At 56.3% G+C, this 17,478-nt stretch overlaps 1 protein-coding gene across 3 annotated transcripts in view; it reads right to left on the bottom strand.

The window, feature by feature from the left end:
* LOC138742752 (phospholipase D1-like) overlaps positions 1-17,478 on the bottom strand; it is a 111,556-nt gene that overhangs the window by 59,376 nt on the left and 34,702 nt on the right. For all 3 annotated transcript variants that reach the window (XM_069897583.1, XM_069897582.1, XM_069897584.1), the window contains exons 4-7: positions 15,116-15,261; positions 8,896-9,004; positions 3,229-3,294; positions 661-719 (exon numbers count right to left, since the gene is read on the bottom strand). In XM_069897583.1, the coding sequence (XP_069753684.1) occupies positions 661-719; positions 3,229-3,294; positions 8,896-9,004; positions 15,116-15,261 (380 nt within the window). The remainder of the gene's footprint in view (positions 1-660; positions 720-3,228; positions 3,295-8,895; positions 9,005-15,115; positions 15,262-17,478) is intronic.

Below are 17,478 nucleotides of genomic sequence, written 5' to 3'. Positions count from 1 at the left end.
ATACTCAAACCCCTCCCCAACTCTGGATCTCAGTCCGATTCTCAAATCCCTCCCCAACTACTGGAACGCTCGGTCCAAAACTCAAACTCCTCTCCAACTACTGGATCTCGGTCCGATTCTCAAACCCCTCCCCAATTACTGGATCACTCGGTCCGATACACAAACCCCTCCCCAACTCTGGATCTCAGTCCGATTCTCAAACCCCTCCCCAACTATCGGATCATTCGGTCTGGTACTCAAACCCCTCCCCCACTACTGGATCACTCGATCCAATACTCAAACCCCTCCCCCACTCTCTGGATTAATACAGTAATCCCTCCCCTTCCTTCTGGATTACTGGACCAGCAACTCAACCCCTCTCCCATACTCAATCACCAGTTCAGTCACCAAATCCCTCTCCCAGCCCCTCCCCTCCCACAAGATCACAGGCATAGTAACCAAACCCTTTCCCTGGATCACTAGTTCTGTAACCAAACTCCTCCCCTTCTATCCTACAGGACCCATTGAGAAGTCGTGGCAAATGGCAGCATCTAATCTTTCCAAGGGCTGTCGCAAGGAAACGGGCTGAGAGGCCGCATTGTGGGCTGCAGGAGGTGGACGTGGTGCGACAAATGTTCAGCGTTCTTGGGCGGTGAGAGGAAGATGGGGAAAGTCACTCACAGGCCCTTAGGTCCAAGGTGGTGAATGAAGGACAGCTGGCTAACTCCGATGAATTCCATCTGTGGGACCAAGCAAACGGATCACCTGGGTGTATGCCCCACTCAAGACATCCCGATCACCTTGCAACCAATCAAATCAGGTCGGGGCGAACTGCAGGATAGAAGCCAGCTGGCTTGCACATGGCAGGATCCTATCAACTGGTGTTCAGGGACTACAAACCAGAGTGTCAATCACTCCGAGTGTAAATCCACTCCAAGCTCCAATACAATCATCAGAATGAGGGATAGGCGTCGGCACTGGGACCTGGGCAACATGGTGGATCCAGGTTCGATCCCGACATCTGCTGCTGTCCGTGTGGAATTTTCAAGTCTTCCCTTTCCCGCTCAACCCCTCCCAGGGGCTCCTGGTTCCTTCCCCCCCCCCCACCTCCACAAGATGTGTGGGTCAGTGGGTTAATTCCCACCAAGTGTGGGTGTGAGGGGTAGAATCTGAAGGGGGATATTGATGAGAATGTGGGGAGAATGAAAATGTGATTGGTGGTTGCCTTGTTTAACACCTTGTAAGGGTGTCAAAGGTTTTGGGGAAGGCAGGAGAATGGGGTTGAGAGGAAAATTACATCTGCCATGACTCAAATAGTGGAGCAGACCAGATGAGTGGAATGATTTTGAATTGCAGAATAAATGTCTTCGTGGCCAAGTTTGCCAGATAATACAAAAGAGAGGTGGAGGGGCAGGTAGTGAGGAGGAAATGGAGAGGCTGCAGAGAGACTTAGACAGAGAAGGAGAACGGGCAGAGAAATGGCAAATGAAACACAACGTTGGAAAGTGGACGGTTGTGCACTTTGAATGGGGAGAAAATTCAAAATTCAAAGATGCAAGGGACTTGGGAGTCTTCGTGCTGGATACCCTCAAGGTATACCCTGCACAAAGCTTTTCCGTTCATGTGCCTACCTTGTAAATACTGCAATTGGTCAGAATCAAAATCCAGTTTATTGACATGAACATGTGTCACAAAATTTGTTCCCGTCTCCACTAGCACCTCTGGGAATTCATTCCATGCACCCACCTCTCGCTGTCTGAAAAAGATACCAGTCAGATGCCTTTTAAGGTCATCCCCACTCACTTTAAATCTCTACCCTCCAGTTTCAAGCTCCTCTATCCTGGAAATAAAAAGCCCTCATCTCGGCCCCTCAATATTTTATAAGCCTCTGTGTCACCCTTGGCCTCCTTATGCTCCAGGGAAAAGTCCCAGCCTTTCCAGACTCTCCCTTATAACTCAAGTCCTTCAGTCCCAATAATACCCTGGTGAGTCTCTTCTGCACCTTCTTGAGTTTTATGTCATCTTTATGTACAATTCTCCAAGTATGGCCTCAAGTATCAACATCTTGTCGAATTCTAACGTGATGTTTCTACTCCTGTTATCAATGCTTTGCCCAATGCACCTTCCTCACCGCCCTGTGTCAACAAAGATTTTGCTTCCTGAACACTTTTGGGTGTATTTTATGGATTTTGGGCACCATAAAATTTCCCTATCACATACTGTTTTTTAGATATAACCCATTTTTGTAATTTCCTGTCATATGTTTAACATGCTACAAAACCATGAAGGGCAACATGTCGTTGACAATTCATTTTCTGCATTCGCACTTGGACGCCTTCCGGCTGATCTTGGTGCAGTCAGTGACGAACGCGGTGAAAGGTTTCACCAGGACATTATGACCATGGAAAATGGAAACTGGAATCCAACAATGCCGGCCAACTATTGTTCAACACTGACATGAGGGGCATCAGATGCTGAGTACAAGCGAAAATCAGCGGCAAAACATTCTTGGGTCAGTTGAACTAACACAATGTATAAGGATCATTATGTGATTAAACAAGTTCAATAAAAGTTAATTTAACGATTCACCAACTTCCTACTTAATACTGCAAATCTGAAATTATTGGAGGAGGAGGAGATTGGGCGTGGGGGATGGTTATTTGGGCAGATCTTGCTAATTTCTACAGGTGTACTGTGGACAACGTTCTGACTGGTCACCTGGAGATCTGTCTGGAATGGAGATCCTAGTGCACAGGACAGGAAAAGGCTACAGAGCTTTGGAAACTCAGCCAGTCCCATCACGGGCATTCACTTCTCCTTTGAGGACATCTGCAAGAGACAGTGGCAGAAGAAAGCAGCCTCAAGGGCCCTCACCTTCCAAGCCCTCTTCACACTGCTGCCATCAGGAGCCTGAAGACGAACACCCAACAGTACGGAAACAGCTTCTCCCTTCGCATTCAGATTCCTGTACGGATAACGAATCACAGACACCACCCCACTTTCTCTTTTTTTGCACTAGTTATTAACTTTTTTCAAATCTTGCAATTCCCTAATTGCAATTTATAGTAATTTTTCGCCTTGTTCTACACCAAACTGCTGCCGCAAAGCAAAACATTTCATGACACATGTTCCTGACAATAAAGCTGATTCTGATGTTGGCCAGCTGCCCCGAATGTAGATGATGTTGGATCCTCAGCTCGGTCTGACGATCAACTCCTCAGGAAGGAGACAGATTGTGCAACAACTTACTGTAGCATGGTAGTTCCGGTAAACGGGCATTTTCAGGAGCTTGGTCAAATAAACCTCCAATTGTTTCTGTCAACGAAAGAAAAGAATTTCACAATGGTGGGGTAGAAATGGGTGCTTTAAGGAAACAGTCCTGACTCAATTCCACTCCTCTCTCTAGAGTTGCTATCCGACCACGAGAGCATTTCCTGCCTTTGTTTAAGAAACAGTTTAAATTGACATTGTCCAGATTATTTAGGAAAATGGCGGTGTTGCCAGAGCTGGTGTAATGGCAATGCAGGTACCGGAGACACAGCTCTCTCCTGCAGGGTGCCGCCGCCTAGTCCAACTGCGGTCTGCTCTGTACAGGCTTTAAACAGCCCGCTAAAGAAGCCAACAAGGTCGGGTCAGATACAGCAATGAGCTCTCTGAACCCTTCTCCATTAACAATGGCATGAAGCAAGGCTGTGTTCTCGCACCAACCCTCTTTTCAATCTTCTTCAGCATGATGCTGAACCAAGCCATGAAAGATCTCAACAATGAAGACGCTGATTACATCTGGTAGCGCACGGATAGCAGTCTCTTCAATCTGAGGCGCCTGCAAGCTTACACCAAGACACAAGAGAAACTTGTCCGTGAACTACTCTTTGCAGACGATGCCGCTTTAGTTGCCCATTCAGAGCCAGCTCTTCAGCGCTTGACGTCCTGTTTTGCAGAAACTGCCAAAATGTTTGGCCTGGAAGTCAGCCTGAAGAAAGCGGAGGTCCTCCATCAGCCAGCTCCTCACCATGACTATCAGCCCCCCCACATCTCCATCGGGCACACAAAACTCAAAACGGTCAACCAGTTTACCTATCTCGGCTGCACCATTTCATCAGATGCAAGGATCGACAACGAGATAGACAACAGACTCTCCAAGGAAAATAGCGCCTTTGGAAGACTACACAAAAGAGTCTGGAAAAACAACCAACTGAAAAACCTCACAAAGATTAGCGCATACAGAGCCGTTGTCATACCCACACTCCTGTTCGGCTCCGAATCATGGGTCCTCTACCCGCATCACCTACGGCTCCTAGAACGCTTCCACCAGCGTTGTCTCCGCTCCATCCTCAAAATTCATTGGAGCGACTTCATCACCAACATCGAAGTACTCGAGATGGCAGAGGCCGACACCATCGAGTCCACGCTGCTGAAGATCCAGCTGCGTTGGGTGGGTCACGTCTCCAGAATGGAGGACCATCGCCTTCCCAAGATCGTTTTATATGGCGAGCTCTCCACTGGCCACCGTGACAGAGGTGCAGCAAAGAAGAGGTACAAGGACTGCCTAAAGAAATCTCTTGGTGCCTGCCACATTGACCACCGCCAGTGGGCTGATATCGTCTCAAATCGTGCATCTTGGCGCCTCACAGTTCGGCGGGCAGCAACCTCCTTTGAAGAAGACCGCAGAGCCCACCTCACTGTCAAAAGACAAAGGAGGAAAAACCCAACACCCAACCCCAACCAACCAATTTTCCCTTGCAACCGCTGCAACCGTGTCTGCCTGTCCCGCATCGGACTTGTCAGCCACAAACGAGCCTGCAGCTGACGTGGACTTTTACCCCCTCCATAAATCTTCGTCCGCGAAGCCAAGCCAAAGAAGAAAAAAAGAAGCCAATGGTAGTTTATTTAAAATCTGACCCAAGATGATGGTGCCTGTGATCAGCAGCCAAGAGGGGTTGCAGACTTGGGGAAGAAGAGGATTGACCCAGGAGAGACCACCCCTCTGTTTGAGAAGGAGAATCGTGCCCCTTGTAGAATTGTGTTGTTCAATTGTTTATATATTAAATGCCAATAAAAATATCTTTTTTTTTCAAAAAAAAGAGGAGAAGCAGAGGAGATGACCCACAGGACGATGACCACAGTGGTGGACCAGTGAGGGGGCTCTGTGGCTGAGGGACATACTGGTGGTGGGCTTTTGTCGACTCAAGGAGAGGAACCTGTGCAGGTGTGGACTGCTGGAGATTGGCTGAGGGGGTACCAGCTATCAAAACCAGGATGTGAAAGGGTGCCAAGGGCGCTGAAGGGTTCCTGATCATGAAGGAAGTTTGGATCTGGGGCTTGGCAGCTGATGGATTGAGCAGGAGGCTGTGTGGCTACAGAGGCTGTGGGGTGCTGGAGGCAAATCCACCGACATTCAGTGACACTGAAGTGGCTCTCGATTGCTTCTCTTTCTCTGGATGTAACAAGCACGCAGCAATTTCTGCTGAAGGCAGAGAAGGGGGGGATCGGGGCGGGGGGCGGGGGATCGGGGCGGGGGGCGGGGGATCGGGGCGGGGGGCGGGGGATCGGGGCGGGGGGCGGGGGATCGGGGCGGGGGGCGGGGGATCGGGGCGGGGGGCGGGGGATCGGGGCGGGGGGCGGGGGATCGGGGCGGGGGGCGGGGGATCGGGGCGGGGGGCGGGGGATCGGGGCGGGGGGCGGGGGAGCGGGGCGGGGGGCGGGGGAGCGGGGCGGGGGGCGGGGGATCGGGGCGGGGGGCGGGGGATCGGGGCGGGGGGCGGGGGATCGGGGCGGGGGGCGGGGGATCGGGGCGGGGGGCGGGGGATCGGGGCGGGGGGCGGGGGATCGGGGCGGGGGGCGGGGGATCGGGGCGGGGGGCGGGGGATCGGGGCGGGGGCGGGGGAGCGGGGCGGGGGCGGGGGAGCGGGGCGGGGGCGGGGGAGCGGGGCGGGGCGGGGGAGCGGGGCGGGGGCGGGGGAGCGGGGCGGGGGCGGGGGAGCGGGGCGGGGGCGGGGGAGCGGGGCGGGGGCGGGGGAGCGGGGCGGGGGCGGGGGAGCGGGGCGGGGGCGGGGGAGCGGGGCGGGGGCGGGGGAGCGGGGCGGGGGCGGGGGAGCGGGGCGGGGGCGGGGGAGCGGGGCGGGGGCGGGGGAGCGGGGCGGGGGCGGGGGAGCGGGGCGGGGGCGGGGGAGCGGGGCGGGGGCGGGGGAGCGGGGCGGGGGCGGGGGAGCGGGGCGGGGGCGGGGGAGCGGGGCGGGGGCGGGGAGCGGGGCGGGGGCGGGGGAGCGGGGCGGGGGCGGGGGAGCGGGGCGGGGGCGGGGGAGCGGGGCGGGGGCGGGGGAGCGGGGCGGGGGCGGGGGAGCGGGGCGGGGGCGGGGGAGCGGGGCGGGGGCGGGGGAGCGGGGCGGGGGCGGGGGAGCGGGGCGGGGGCGGGGGAGCGGGGCGGGGGCGGGGGAGCGGGGCGGGGGCGGGGGAGCGGGGCGGGGGCGGGGGAGCGGGGCGGGGGCGGGGGATCGGGGCGGGGGCGGGGGATCGGGGCGGGGGCGGGGGATCGGGGCGGGGGCGGGGGATCGGGGCGGGGGCGGGGGATCGGGGCGGGGGCGGGGGATCGGGGCGGGGGCGGGGGATCGGGGCGGGGGCGGGGGATCGGGGCGGGGCGGGGGATCGGGGCGGGGCGGGGGATCGGGGCGGGGCGGGGGATCGGGGCGGGGCGGGGGATCGGGGCGGGGCGGGGGATCGGGGCGGGGCGGGGGATCGGGGCGGGGCGGGGGATCGGGGCGGGGCGGGGGATCGGGGCGGGGCGGGGGATCGGGGCGGGGCGGGGGATCGGGGCGGGGCGGGGGATCGGGGCGGGGCGGGGGATCGGGGCGGGGCGGGGGATCGGGGCGGGGCGGGGGATCGGGGCGGGGCGGGGGATCGGGGCGGGGCGGGGGATCGGGGCGGGGCGGGGGATCGGGGCGGGGCGGGGGATCGGGGCGGGGCGGGGGATCGGGGCGGGGCGGGGGATCGGGGCGGGGCGGGGGATCGGGGCGGGGCGGGGGATCGGGGCGGGGCGGGGGATCGGGGCGGGGCGGGGGATCGGGGCGGGGCGGGGGATCGGGGCGGGGCGGGGGATCGGGGCGGGGCGGGGGATCGGGGCGGGGCGGGGGATCGGGGCGGGGCGGGGGATCGGGGCGGGGCGGGGGATCGGGGCGGGGCGGGGGATCGGGGCGGGGCGGGGGATCGGGGCGGGGCGGGGGATCGGGGCGGGGCGGGGGATCGGGGCGGGGCGGGGGATCGGGGCGGGGCGGGGGATCGGGGCGGGGCGGGGGATCGGGGCGGGGCGGGGGATCGGGGCGGGGCGGGGGATCGGGGCGGGGCGGGGGATCGGGGCGGGGCGGGGGATCGGGGCGGGGCGGGGGATCGGGGCGGGGCGGGGGATCGGGGCGGGGCGGGGGATCGGGGCGGGGCGGGGGATCGGGGCGGGGCGGGGGATCGGGGCGGGGCGGGGGATCGGGGCGGGGCGGGGGATCGGGGCGGGGCGGGGGATCGGGGCGGGGCGGGGGATCGGGGCGGGGCGGGGGATCGGGGCGGGGCGGGGGATCGGGGCGGGGCGATCGGGGCGGGGCGGGGGATCGTGGCGGGGCGGGGGATCGTGGCGGGGCGGGGGATCGTGGCGGGGCGGGGGATCGTGGCGGGGCGGGGGATCGTGGCGGGGCGGGGGATCGTGGCGGGGCGGGGGATCGTGGCGGGGCGGGGGATCGTGGCGGGGCGGGGGATCGTGGCGGGGCGGGGGATCGTGGCGGGGCGGGGGATCGTGGCGGGGCGGGGGATCGTGGCGGGGCGGGGGATCGTGGCGGGGCGGGGGATCGTGGCGGGGCGGGGGATCGTGGCGGGGCGGGGGATCGTGGCGGGGCGGGGGATCGTGGCGGGGCGGGGGATCGTGGCGGGGCGGGGGATCGTGGCGGGGCGGGGGATCGTGGCGGGGCGGGGGATCGTGGCGGGGCGGGGGATCGTGGCGGGGCGGGGGATCGTGGCGGGGCGGGGGATCGTGGCGGGGCGGGGGATCGTGGCGGGGCGGGGGATCGTGGCGGGGCGGGGGATCGTGGCGGGGCGGGGGATCGTGGCGGGGCGGGGGATCGTGGCGGGGCGGGGGATCGTGGCGGGGCGGGGGATCGTGGCGGGGCGGGGGATCGTGGCGGGGCGGGGGATCGTGGCGGGGCGGGGGATCGTGGCGGGGCGGGGGATCGTGGCGGGGCGGGGGATCGTGGCGGGGCGGGGGATCGTGGCGGGGCGGGGGATCGTGGCGGGGCGGGGGATCGTGGCGGGGCGGGGGATCGTGGCGGGGCGGGGGATCGTGGCGGGGCGGGGGATCGTGGCGGGGCGGGGGATCGTGGCGGGGCGGGGGATCGTGGCGGGGCGGGGGATCGTGGCGGGGCGGGGGATCGTGGCGGGGCGGGGGATCGTGGCGGGGCGGGGGATCGTGGCGGGGCGGGGGATCGTGGCGGGGCGGGGGATCGTGGCGGGGCGGGGGATCGTGGCGGGGCGGGGGATCGTGGCGGGGCGGGGGATCGTGGCGGGGCGGGGGATCGTGGCGGGGCGGGGGATCGTGGCGGGACGGGGGATCGGCAGGAAGGGGGATCGGCAGGAAGGGGGATCGGCAGGAAGGGGGATCGGCAGGAAGGGGGATCGGCAGGAAGGGGGATCGGCAGGAAGGGGGATCGGCAGGAAGGGGGATCGGCAGGAAGGGGGATCGGCAGGAAGGGGGATCGGCAGGAAGGGGGATCGGCAGGAAGGGGGATCGGCAGGAAGGGGGATCGGCAGGAAGGGGGATTGGCAGGAAGGGGGATTTGAGGAAACAGGGTTTAACACTGAAAGTGAAGATTGTGTGAGTGCCCCAGGCCCAACACCCCCTCTCCACACCCACCCTGAACAAGCAGGGTTCCAGGGACTTACCCGTCGACTGGAGATCTGTTCCTCCCGGATGATGTGGTCCGAGCTGCGTGGGAGAGTGGGCATGGCGCGCGGCTCCCCTCTCTTCACTGTCTGTCTCCGCACTGTGAACCTGCGCAGGAGACCACACATAGGTCAGGGCTGAGCAAACTACACCCTCCCCCAATGCATGAGAACTCCCATAACTGACTGACACCACACACACCACCCCCCCCCACTTCATGGAACCTCTCCCACAGTCTCCCCCGGTAAAATCTCTCCCCAAGGACACTATCCTCAAGGACACTGACTATCCCATCAGATCCTCTCCCCCACTGCTCAAATTCTCTCACCCACTGAATTGCCCTCCCACCTCAACATTCACCTCCTGAGCAGAGCCCACATTTCTGTCCCAGAAATGGGAAGGCAGAATCCAGCTGAGAACTCCAACAGAAGGGACAAGATCTACTGTCAGTTCTGTATGCTCTCTCCCTGTACACACAGGTTGGCTTCTGTGAGTAACAGGAACTGGCCCAAGCCACTCGAACTGCCACCCTCAGCCCCTGCCACCCTCAGCCCCTGCCACCCTCAGCCCCTGCCACCCTCAGCCCCTGCCACCCTCAGCCCCTGCCACCCTCAGCCCCTGCCACCCTCAGCCCCTGCCACCCTCAGCCCCTGCCACCCTCAGCCCCTGCCACCCTCAGCCCCTGCCACCCTCAGCCCCTGCCACCCTCAGCCCCTGCCACCCTCAGCCCCTGCCACCCTCAGCCCCTGCCACCCTCAGCCCCTGCCACCCTCAGCCCCTGCCACCCTCAGCCCCTGCCACCCTCAGCCCCTGCCACCCTCAGCCCCTGCCACCCTCAGCCCCTGCCACCCTCAGCCCCTGCCACCCTCAGCCCCTGCCACCCTCAGCCCCTGCCACCCTCAGCCCCTGCCACCCTCAGCCCCTGCCACCCTCAGCCCCTGCCACCCTCAGCCCCTGCCACCCTCAGCCCCTGCCACCCTCAGCCCCTGCCACCCTCAGCCCCTGCCACCCTCAGCCCCTGCCACCCTCAGCCCCTGCCACCCTCAGCCCCTGCCACCCTCAGCCCCTGCCACCCTCAGCCCCTGCCACCCTCAGCCCCTGCCACCCTCAGCCCCTGCCACCCTCAGCCCCTGCCACCCTCAGCCCCTGCCACCCTCAGCCCCTGCCACCCTCAGCCCCTGCCACCACAGAGTCCACACTAGGCCTCACACAGCCCTGACTTGGAAATACATCCCATTCCTAATCATTACTGATGCCGAATCCCAGACTCATCTCCAGAAAAGTGCTCACAATGGTAAAGCTTCAACCTGGAAACCCCAAAACATCTTTTTTATTAATTTAAAGATATAGCATGGTACAGGCCAATCTGGTCCACAAGCCCATGCTATAAAATCAAGCCATGTGACCAATTAACTACAAACCCGGTACATTTCGAACAGTGAGCGTTAACCATAGCTCCCGGAGGAAACCCCAAAGACACGGGGAGAACGTACAAATTCCTTACATACAGTGCTGGATTCGAACCAGAGTCACTGGCGCTGTAACAGCATTGTGCTAACCATTACAGTAACCGTGCCACCTGAATTCAGGGAAATTAGGGATGGGTCATAACTGGTTCATACTATGACTGACATTCAGATCCCAGTTATCAATAAATATATTTCAATCTGGCAGATCATGTGAATGCTCGACATCCCAGGGTGGTTATTTACAATCAGGGAGGGTCCCTGACAGCCAGAACAATCTCAACCTCACATATTGAGCCACAGACAAACTAGCTACTCAGCTTCGCCTGGGTGGAACCAGTTTCTGTAAGCAGTTGAACTACCCCACGTACAAGAGTGCCTACACTTGCCTTAGCTGGGTGCATTTGAGAGAATTAATTATTATTGCCTCATAAATACATTCCCTAAGCTGAAATCCAGATGAATTCCTATCGTCGCTCTGTGTGCTACACAGTAAAGACCTCCCAGTGGCCACACCCATTTGTACACTGATATCCACCCATGGCCTCATGTACAGTCAGGATGAAGTTTCCCCCCTCCCCTCCACTTTCCCTGAACTTGCTGCCTCCATGCTCCTGTCTTTTTTCCCTCCCCCCCCACCTGCCTGTCACCCACACCTTCCTTCCTCTAGCCCCCACCTCCTTCCCCCGAACAGAGAGCATCTATCAAGCTCCTATTCTTTCCCCTCCCACCTGTATCCACCTACCGGGTGCCAGCCTGTGCTTCACCCCCTCCCCATCTATTTTATTCCAGCATTCCTCCCTCCCCTCTTGCTATTCCTGATGAAGGAATTTGACGCAGAATCAAATCTGACGCTGTTTGAAAGGAGTTTTTACGTTCCCCCCTTGTCTGTGTTGGTTTCCTTTGGGTGGTGTGGTTTCTCCCACATTCCAAAGACGTATGAGGTCAGTAGGTTGATTGGTCATGGGCTGGGAGGGCCTGTAACCCTGCTGTATCACTAAATTAAATTAAAACCACTCGCCTGCTTTAACCCCATCTCTCCCTGTGCCCCCTGCACCTTCCAGAACCTGCCCCTGGTGCTCTTGAACATTGTTCCTGTTCCTGCCTCCACCACCACCTCCTCTGGTCACTTGCTTCATGCACTCTCTCCTCCAACACTTTCAGTACCTCTGCACCAACCTTCCACCAGCCACATCTTCCCAACTCCACTCCTGGCCACTTCTCACAAAGCATCGTTTTCTCTCTTTGTATTTGTGTTTCTCCTTTTTATCTTAGTCTTGATAAAAGGTTTCAACTCAAAGCATCAAGGCCATAAGACATCGGAGAAGAAATAGGCCATCATCAAGTCTTCCCCACCATTTAATAATGAGCTGATCCATTTCCCCACTCAGCCCCACTGCCCAGCCTCCTCCCTATAACCTTTGATGCCCTGGCTAATTAAGAACCTATTAATCTCTGCCTTAAATACACCCAACGACCCGGCCTCCACAACAAATTCCACAGATTTACCACCCTCTGGCTGAAGAAATTCCTCTGTTGAAGCTAGGGAAGGGGGAAGGAACATAGGTAAGAAGTAAAAGGTGGATACAGATGGGAGGGTAGGTGATCAGGGGTGAGGGCAGAGAGGCAAGAAGGTGTAGCTCTCAGTAAGGAAAAGGAAGGGGGTGGGTAATATCTAGTTCTGGACGCTGTCTGACCTGCTGTGGAGGAGGGTGAGTCACTCAGGGTGGGGCAACCTGTTGTACAATAGTTGGTCTACCCATGCAGGAAACCGACAAGTGGAGAAGGAAATAGTGGGAACTCTGGGGAGAGGTAAAGATCAGATTGGAGCAGATTGAAACAAAAGTGGGTGGGGAGCGGATTCCTGATCATCAAACGAAAATGGGCTTACATGGAACCAGAAGTGGGAGGGGGTTGAGGATGGGGAAGGGTTAAACTGGAAGGTCTGCAGATGCTGGGGTCGACGACAATATACATCAAAGCTGGAGGATCCGAGCAGGTTGCTCAGCATCCGTAGGAAGTAAAGAGTAACCAACATTTAGGGCCCAAGTCCTTTGTCAAATTACAGTGAAAGAACAGGCAGATGCCTGAATAAAAAGGTGTGGGAAGGGTTGGGGGGAGGGGGGGGGGGGGTAGAGGAGAGAGGGGAGGAGGGGTAGGGGGAAGAACATAGGTAAGAGGTCAAAGGTGGATACAGGTGGTGGGGTAGAAGTGATCAGGGGAGAGGGCAGAGTGGTAAGAAGGGGCAAATCTCAGTTAGGAAAAGGAAGGGGGTGGGGAGCTGGAGGAATAGAGAGAGACCAGGGAAGGGGTAAAGAGAAATGGGGGAGGCTGATATTGATGCTGTCGGGGTAGAGAGGGCTGAAACAGAATATCAGGTGCTGTTCCTCCAATTTGTGGGTGGCCTCAGTTTGGAAGTGCACGAGGCCATGGATAGGCATGTTGGCATGGGAACGTGTATGGAATTACAATGGTTGACTACTGGGATGTCCCCAATCATATATCCCTGTTAATCTACTGGAGTCGCTACTGCATCTGGTGCTCCTGAGGTGGCCTATTCTATTCTATACCATGGAGATAGAAAGCAGACTGGGAGAACAATTCATTGAGATCCTTTGCTCTGTCGACTGTCACTCTGGACTATTGACCAGTAGCACCTTGCAGCAACAGTTATGAAGTTATTTGAAAGGCTAATGTTGAAGCATTTCAGCTCCCGTCTGAGCAGTGACATGGAGACATTCTAATTCGCCTATTGTAGAAACAGATCTACAGCAGATGCCATCTCACTGGCTCTACACAAAGCCCTGGAACACACAGAGAGCAAAAATGCATACACCAGGATGCTCTTTATCGACACAGTTCAGTATTTAACACCATCATCCCCTCAAAACTGATCAGCAAACTCCAAGATCTGTCACTCAACACCCCACTGTATAATTGGATCATGGATTTCCTCACCTCCAGATCCAGGATTGGTAAGAACATCTTCCCAATCTCCATCAGTACCAGAGCACCACAGGGCTGCGTTCTTAGCCCCCAGCTCTACTCACTTTACTCCTACAACTGTTTGGCTCGGTACAACAATATCATCTACAAGTTTGCCAACGATACCACGTAATGAGTTGTATAAAGGAAGTGATGAGTCAGCCTACAGGAGGGAGATTGAAAACTTGGCTGAATGGTGCACCAACAACAACCTCACACTCAATGTCACCAAAACTCTGGAGCTGATTGTTGATTTCAGGAAGGGAAAGCCAGAGATTTACAATCCAGTGATCATTGGGGGATCAGAGCTGGAGAGGGTATGCAAATGTAAGTTCTTGGGAGTCACAATCTCAGAGGATCCCTCCACCATTAGACTCCACAACAAACTCAATCAGGGACTCATTTAAGGACTGACTTGTGCATGTTTTTGAATTTCTTTTGTTCTTTCTGTATTGCAGTTTGTTTACAGTTGTTAGCTGTTTACAGTCTTTTTATTTGTTTACACGTTTACGCTGTGTACAGGTTTTAATTAGTGATAATTCTGTCTCATCTGCAGGATAAGGGAATCTCAGGGTTGTATGTGATGTCACGTATGTACTCGGACAATGAATCTGAAATCTGAACTCTGTCTGCTCCAACAGCAAGGACCTCCCAGTGGCAGCTCACTTTAATTCCGCACCCCAATCTATCCATGGCCTCATGCCCTGCCAAACTGAGGCTTCCCACAAATAGGAGGAACAACACTTTATATCTCGTCTGGGACTCTCCAACATCGAGTTCTCTAGTTTCCGTTAACCCCTGCCTCGGTCTTTCTCTTTCCCTCATCTTTCTGTCTCCCTTCGTCCAGCTCCCCACCCCTTCCCTTCCATCACAGTCACCCTCTTAACCCTGTTAGTGTCTTTCACCTCTACCCTCCCGTCTGTATCCACCTATTACACTTGTTAGGCTGTGCTCCTCCCCTCGTCTTCCCTTCCCCTCCTCCTTCCCCACCCATTTATTCAAGACTGCCAGATTTTCAGTCCGAAACCTCGACTGCCTTTTACTGAGATTCTCCAGTACATTTATGTTCTGTGCCCCAACACTGTTTTTTTTTTTAAAACCTTGCCCTACCCGCTGTCTATTCAGAGAATGACTTGCCTGGATAGCAGACAAAACATTTTTCACGGCATCATAGAACCACAGAACATTACAGAACAGAAACAGGCCCCTTTGACCCTTCCAGTCAGTGTTGGACCATATTTTTGCCTTGTCCCACTGACCTGCACCCAGTCCATACCCCTCCCATCCATGTACCTGTCCAAATTCTTATTAAATGTTAAAATTGAGTCCACATCACCTGGAAGCTCGTTCCACACTCCCACCACTCTCTGTGTGAAGAAGTTCCCCCTCATTTTCCCTCTAAACTTTTCCCCTTTCACCCTTAACCCATGTCCTCTGGTTTGTATCTCACCAACCTTCAGTGGAAAAAGCTGACCTAGATTTACTCTGTCTGCCCACCTCATAATTTTAAATACCTCCATCAAATCTTCCTTCATTCTTCTATGCTCCAGTGAATAAAGTCCTCACCTGTTGAACCTTTCCATGAAACTCAGTTCCTCACATGACAAGAACAATTCAATTTGCTTCACTTGGAAGGAAAAGAGAAATATAGAGTAGGGAAGGGTAACCTGGGGCCCTCTACCAGCTCACTGACCCTTCCCCAGGTTTTACTCCACATTGGGAATGGGGAGAAGAGGGATAGGTGCCGGTTCTCTGGGTTTTACATTACCCCCGGGTCGGGATCGGAAGGCGGAGCAGGGCTTTGTAGCGGAGCAGTTCTCGGTGAAGATCCTGGAAGTGTTTGTATTTCCGCTTGACCTTCCAGATGAACTCTCCATGTTGAAGCTCGATGGTGTAGATGTTAGGACTTGGGACCTGGGAAGGAACAAGAGCATTAGTTGGGAGGTCCACCTCAGGGTCAGTCCCAGGAACAGGAGAGAAGGAGGTGCAGGTGAACTGTTTCCTGGTGCTGAGGTGGATCAGCCCTGAGGCAAGGATCCATGGTCCCTTGGCTGTGTGGGTACAGAATTGTCTTGCCTGTGGAAAATAGAGAGTAGTAGTTGACGGAAACTATTCTGCCTGGAGGTCGGTGACTAAGGGAGTTCCACAAGGATCTGTTCTGCTCTTTGCGATTTTTATAAATGACCTGGGCAAAGAAGTAGAGGGATAGGTCAGTAAGTTTGTAGATGATACGAAGGCTTACAGGATTGTGGATAATGCTGAAGGTTGTCACAAGTTACAAGAGGATATGAACAAGATGCAGAATTGGGCAGAAAAGTGGAAGATGGAGTTCAATCCATTTTGGGGTCCAAATCCACAGATCTCTCAAGGTCACTGCACAGGTTGATAGGGTAGTTAAGAAGGCCTATGGGATGCTGGGATTCATCAATAGCGGGACTGAGTTCAGGAGTTGTGAAGTCATGTACAAATCTCTAGTGAGACCACACTTAGAGAATTGTGTTCAGTTCTGGTTACCTCCATATAACCACTTACAGCACAGAACAGGCCAGTTCGGCCCTACTAGTCCATGCCGTAACAAATTCCCACCCTCCTAGTCCCACTGACCAGCACCCAGTCCATACCCCTCCAGTCCTCTCCTATCCATGTAACTATCCAGTCTTTCCTTAAATGTAACCAATGATCCCGCCTCAACCACGTCTGCTGGAAGCTCATTCCACATCCCTACCACCCTTTGCGTAAAGAAATTTCCCTCATGTTCCCCTTATAATTTTCCCCCTTCAATCTTAAACCATGCCCTCTAGTTTGAATCTCCCCCACTCTTAATTGAAAAAGCCTATCCACATTTACTCTGTCTGTCCCTTTTAAAATCTTAAACACCTCTATCAAGTCCCCCCTCAATCTTCTACGCTCCAGAGAAAAAAGCCCCAGTCTGCACAACCTTTCCCTGTAACTCAAACCTTGAAATCCTGCCAACATTCTCGTGAACCTTCTCTGCAGTCTCTCTATTTGGTTTATATCTTTCCTATAATTTGGTGACCAATTCTGCACACAGTACTCCAAACTTGGCCTCACCAATGCCTTGTACAATTTCATCATAACCTCCCTACTCTTGAATTCAATACTCCGATTTATGAAGGCCAACATTCCAAATGCCTTCTTCACCACACCATCTACCTGAGTATCAGCCTTGAGGGTACTATTTACCATCACTCCTAAATCCCTTTGTTGCTCTGCACTTCTCAATAGCCTACCATTTAATGCATATGACCTATTTAGATGTGCCTTTCTAAAATGTAATACCTCACACTTATCTGTATTAAATTCCATCAGCCATTTCTCAGCCCACACCTCCAGCCTTCCTAAATCACCTTTTAATCTACGGTAATCTTCCTCACTGTCCACAACACCACCAATCTTTGTATCATCCGCAAACTTGCTTATCCAATTCTCCACCCCTACTTCCAGATCGTTAATATATATAACAAATAATAGTGGACCCAGGACCGAACCCTGAGGAACTCCACTAGTCACCGGCCTCCAATTGGACAAACAATTTTCTACCACTACTCTCTGACACCTCCCATCCAACCATTGCTGAATCCATTTCACTACCTCCTCATTTATACCTAATGCCTCCACCTTTTTTCCTAACCTCCTGTGGGGAACTTTGTCAAAAGCTTTACTAAAGTCCAAATAGACAAGATCCACAGCTTTCCCTTCATCAACCTTTTTTGTAACCCCCTCGAAAAACTCAATCAGGTTTGTCAAGCATGATCTACCCCTGACAAAACCATGCTGATTACTATCTATCAATCCCTGTACCTCCGAATATTTGTAAATACCATCCCTCAGAACACTTTCCATCAACTTGCCCACCACAGACGTCAGACTCACGGGCCTATAATTCCCAGGTTTACATTTGGACCCTTTCTTAAACAGCAGAACCACATGAGCCACCCTCCAATCCTTTGGCACTACCCCCGTGGCCAGTGACATCCTAAATATCTCTGTTAATGGCCCCACTATCTGTCCACAAGCCTCCCTGAGTGTCCTTGGGAATATTTTGTCCGGTCCCAGAGATTTATCCACCTTTATCTTTTTCAACACAGTCATCATTACCTCCTCGGTTAT

This window comes from Narcine bancroftii, chromosome 9 (assembly GCF_036971445.1).
Source record: "Narcine bancroftii isolate sNarBan1 chromosome 9, sNarBan1.hap1, whole genome shotgun sequence".
Classification (NCBI taxonomy): Eukaryota; Metazoa; Chordata; class Chondrichthyes; order Torpediniformes; family Narcinidae; genus Narcine; species Narcine bancroftii.
This window is presented reverse-complemented; position numbering and strand designations above follow the sequence as displayed.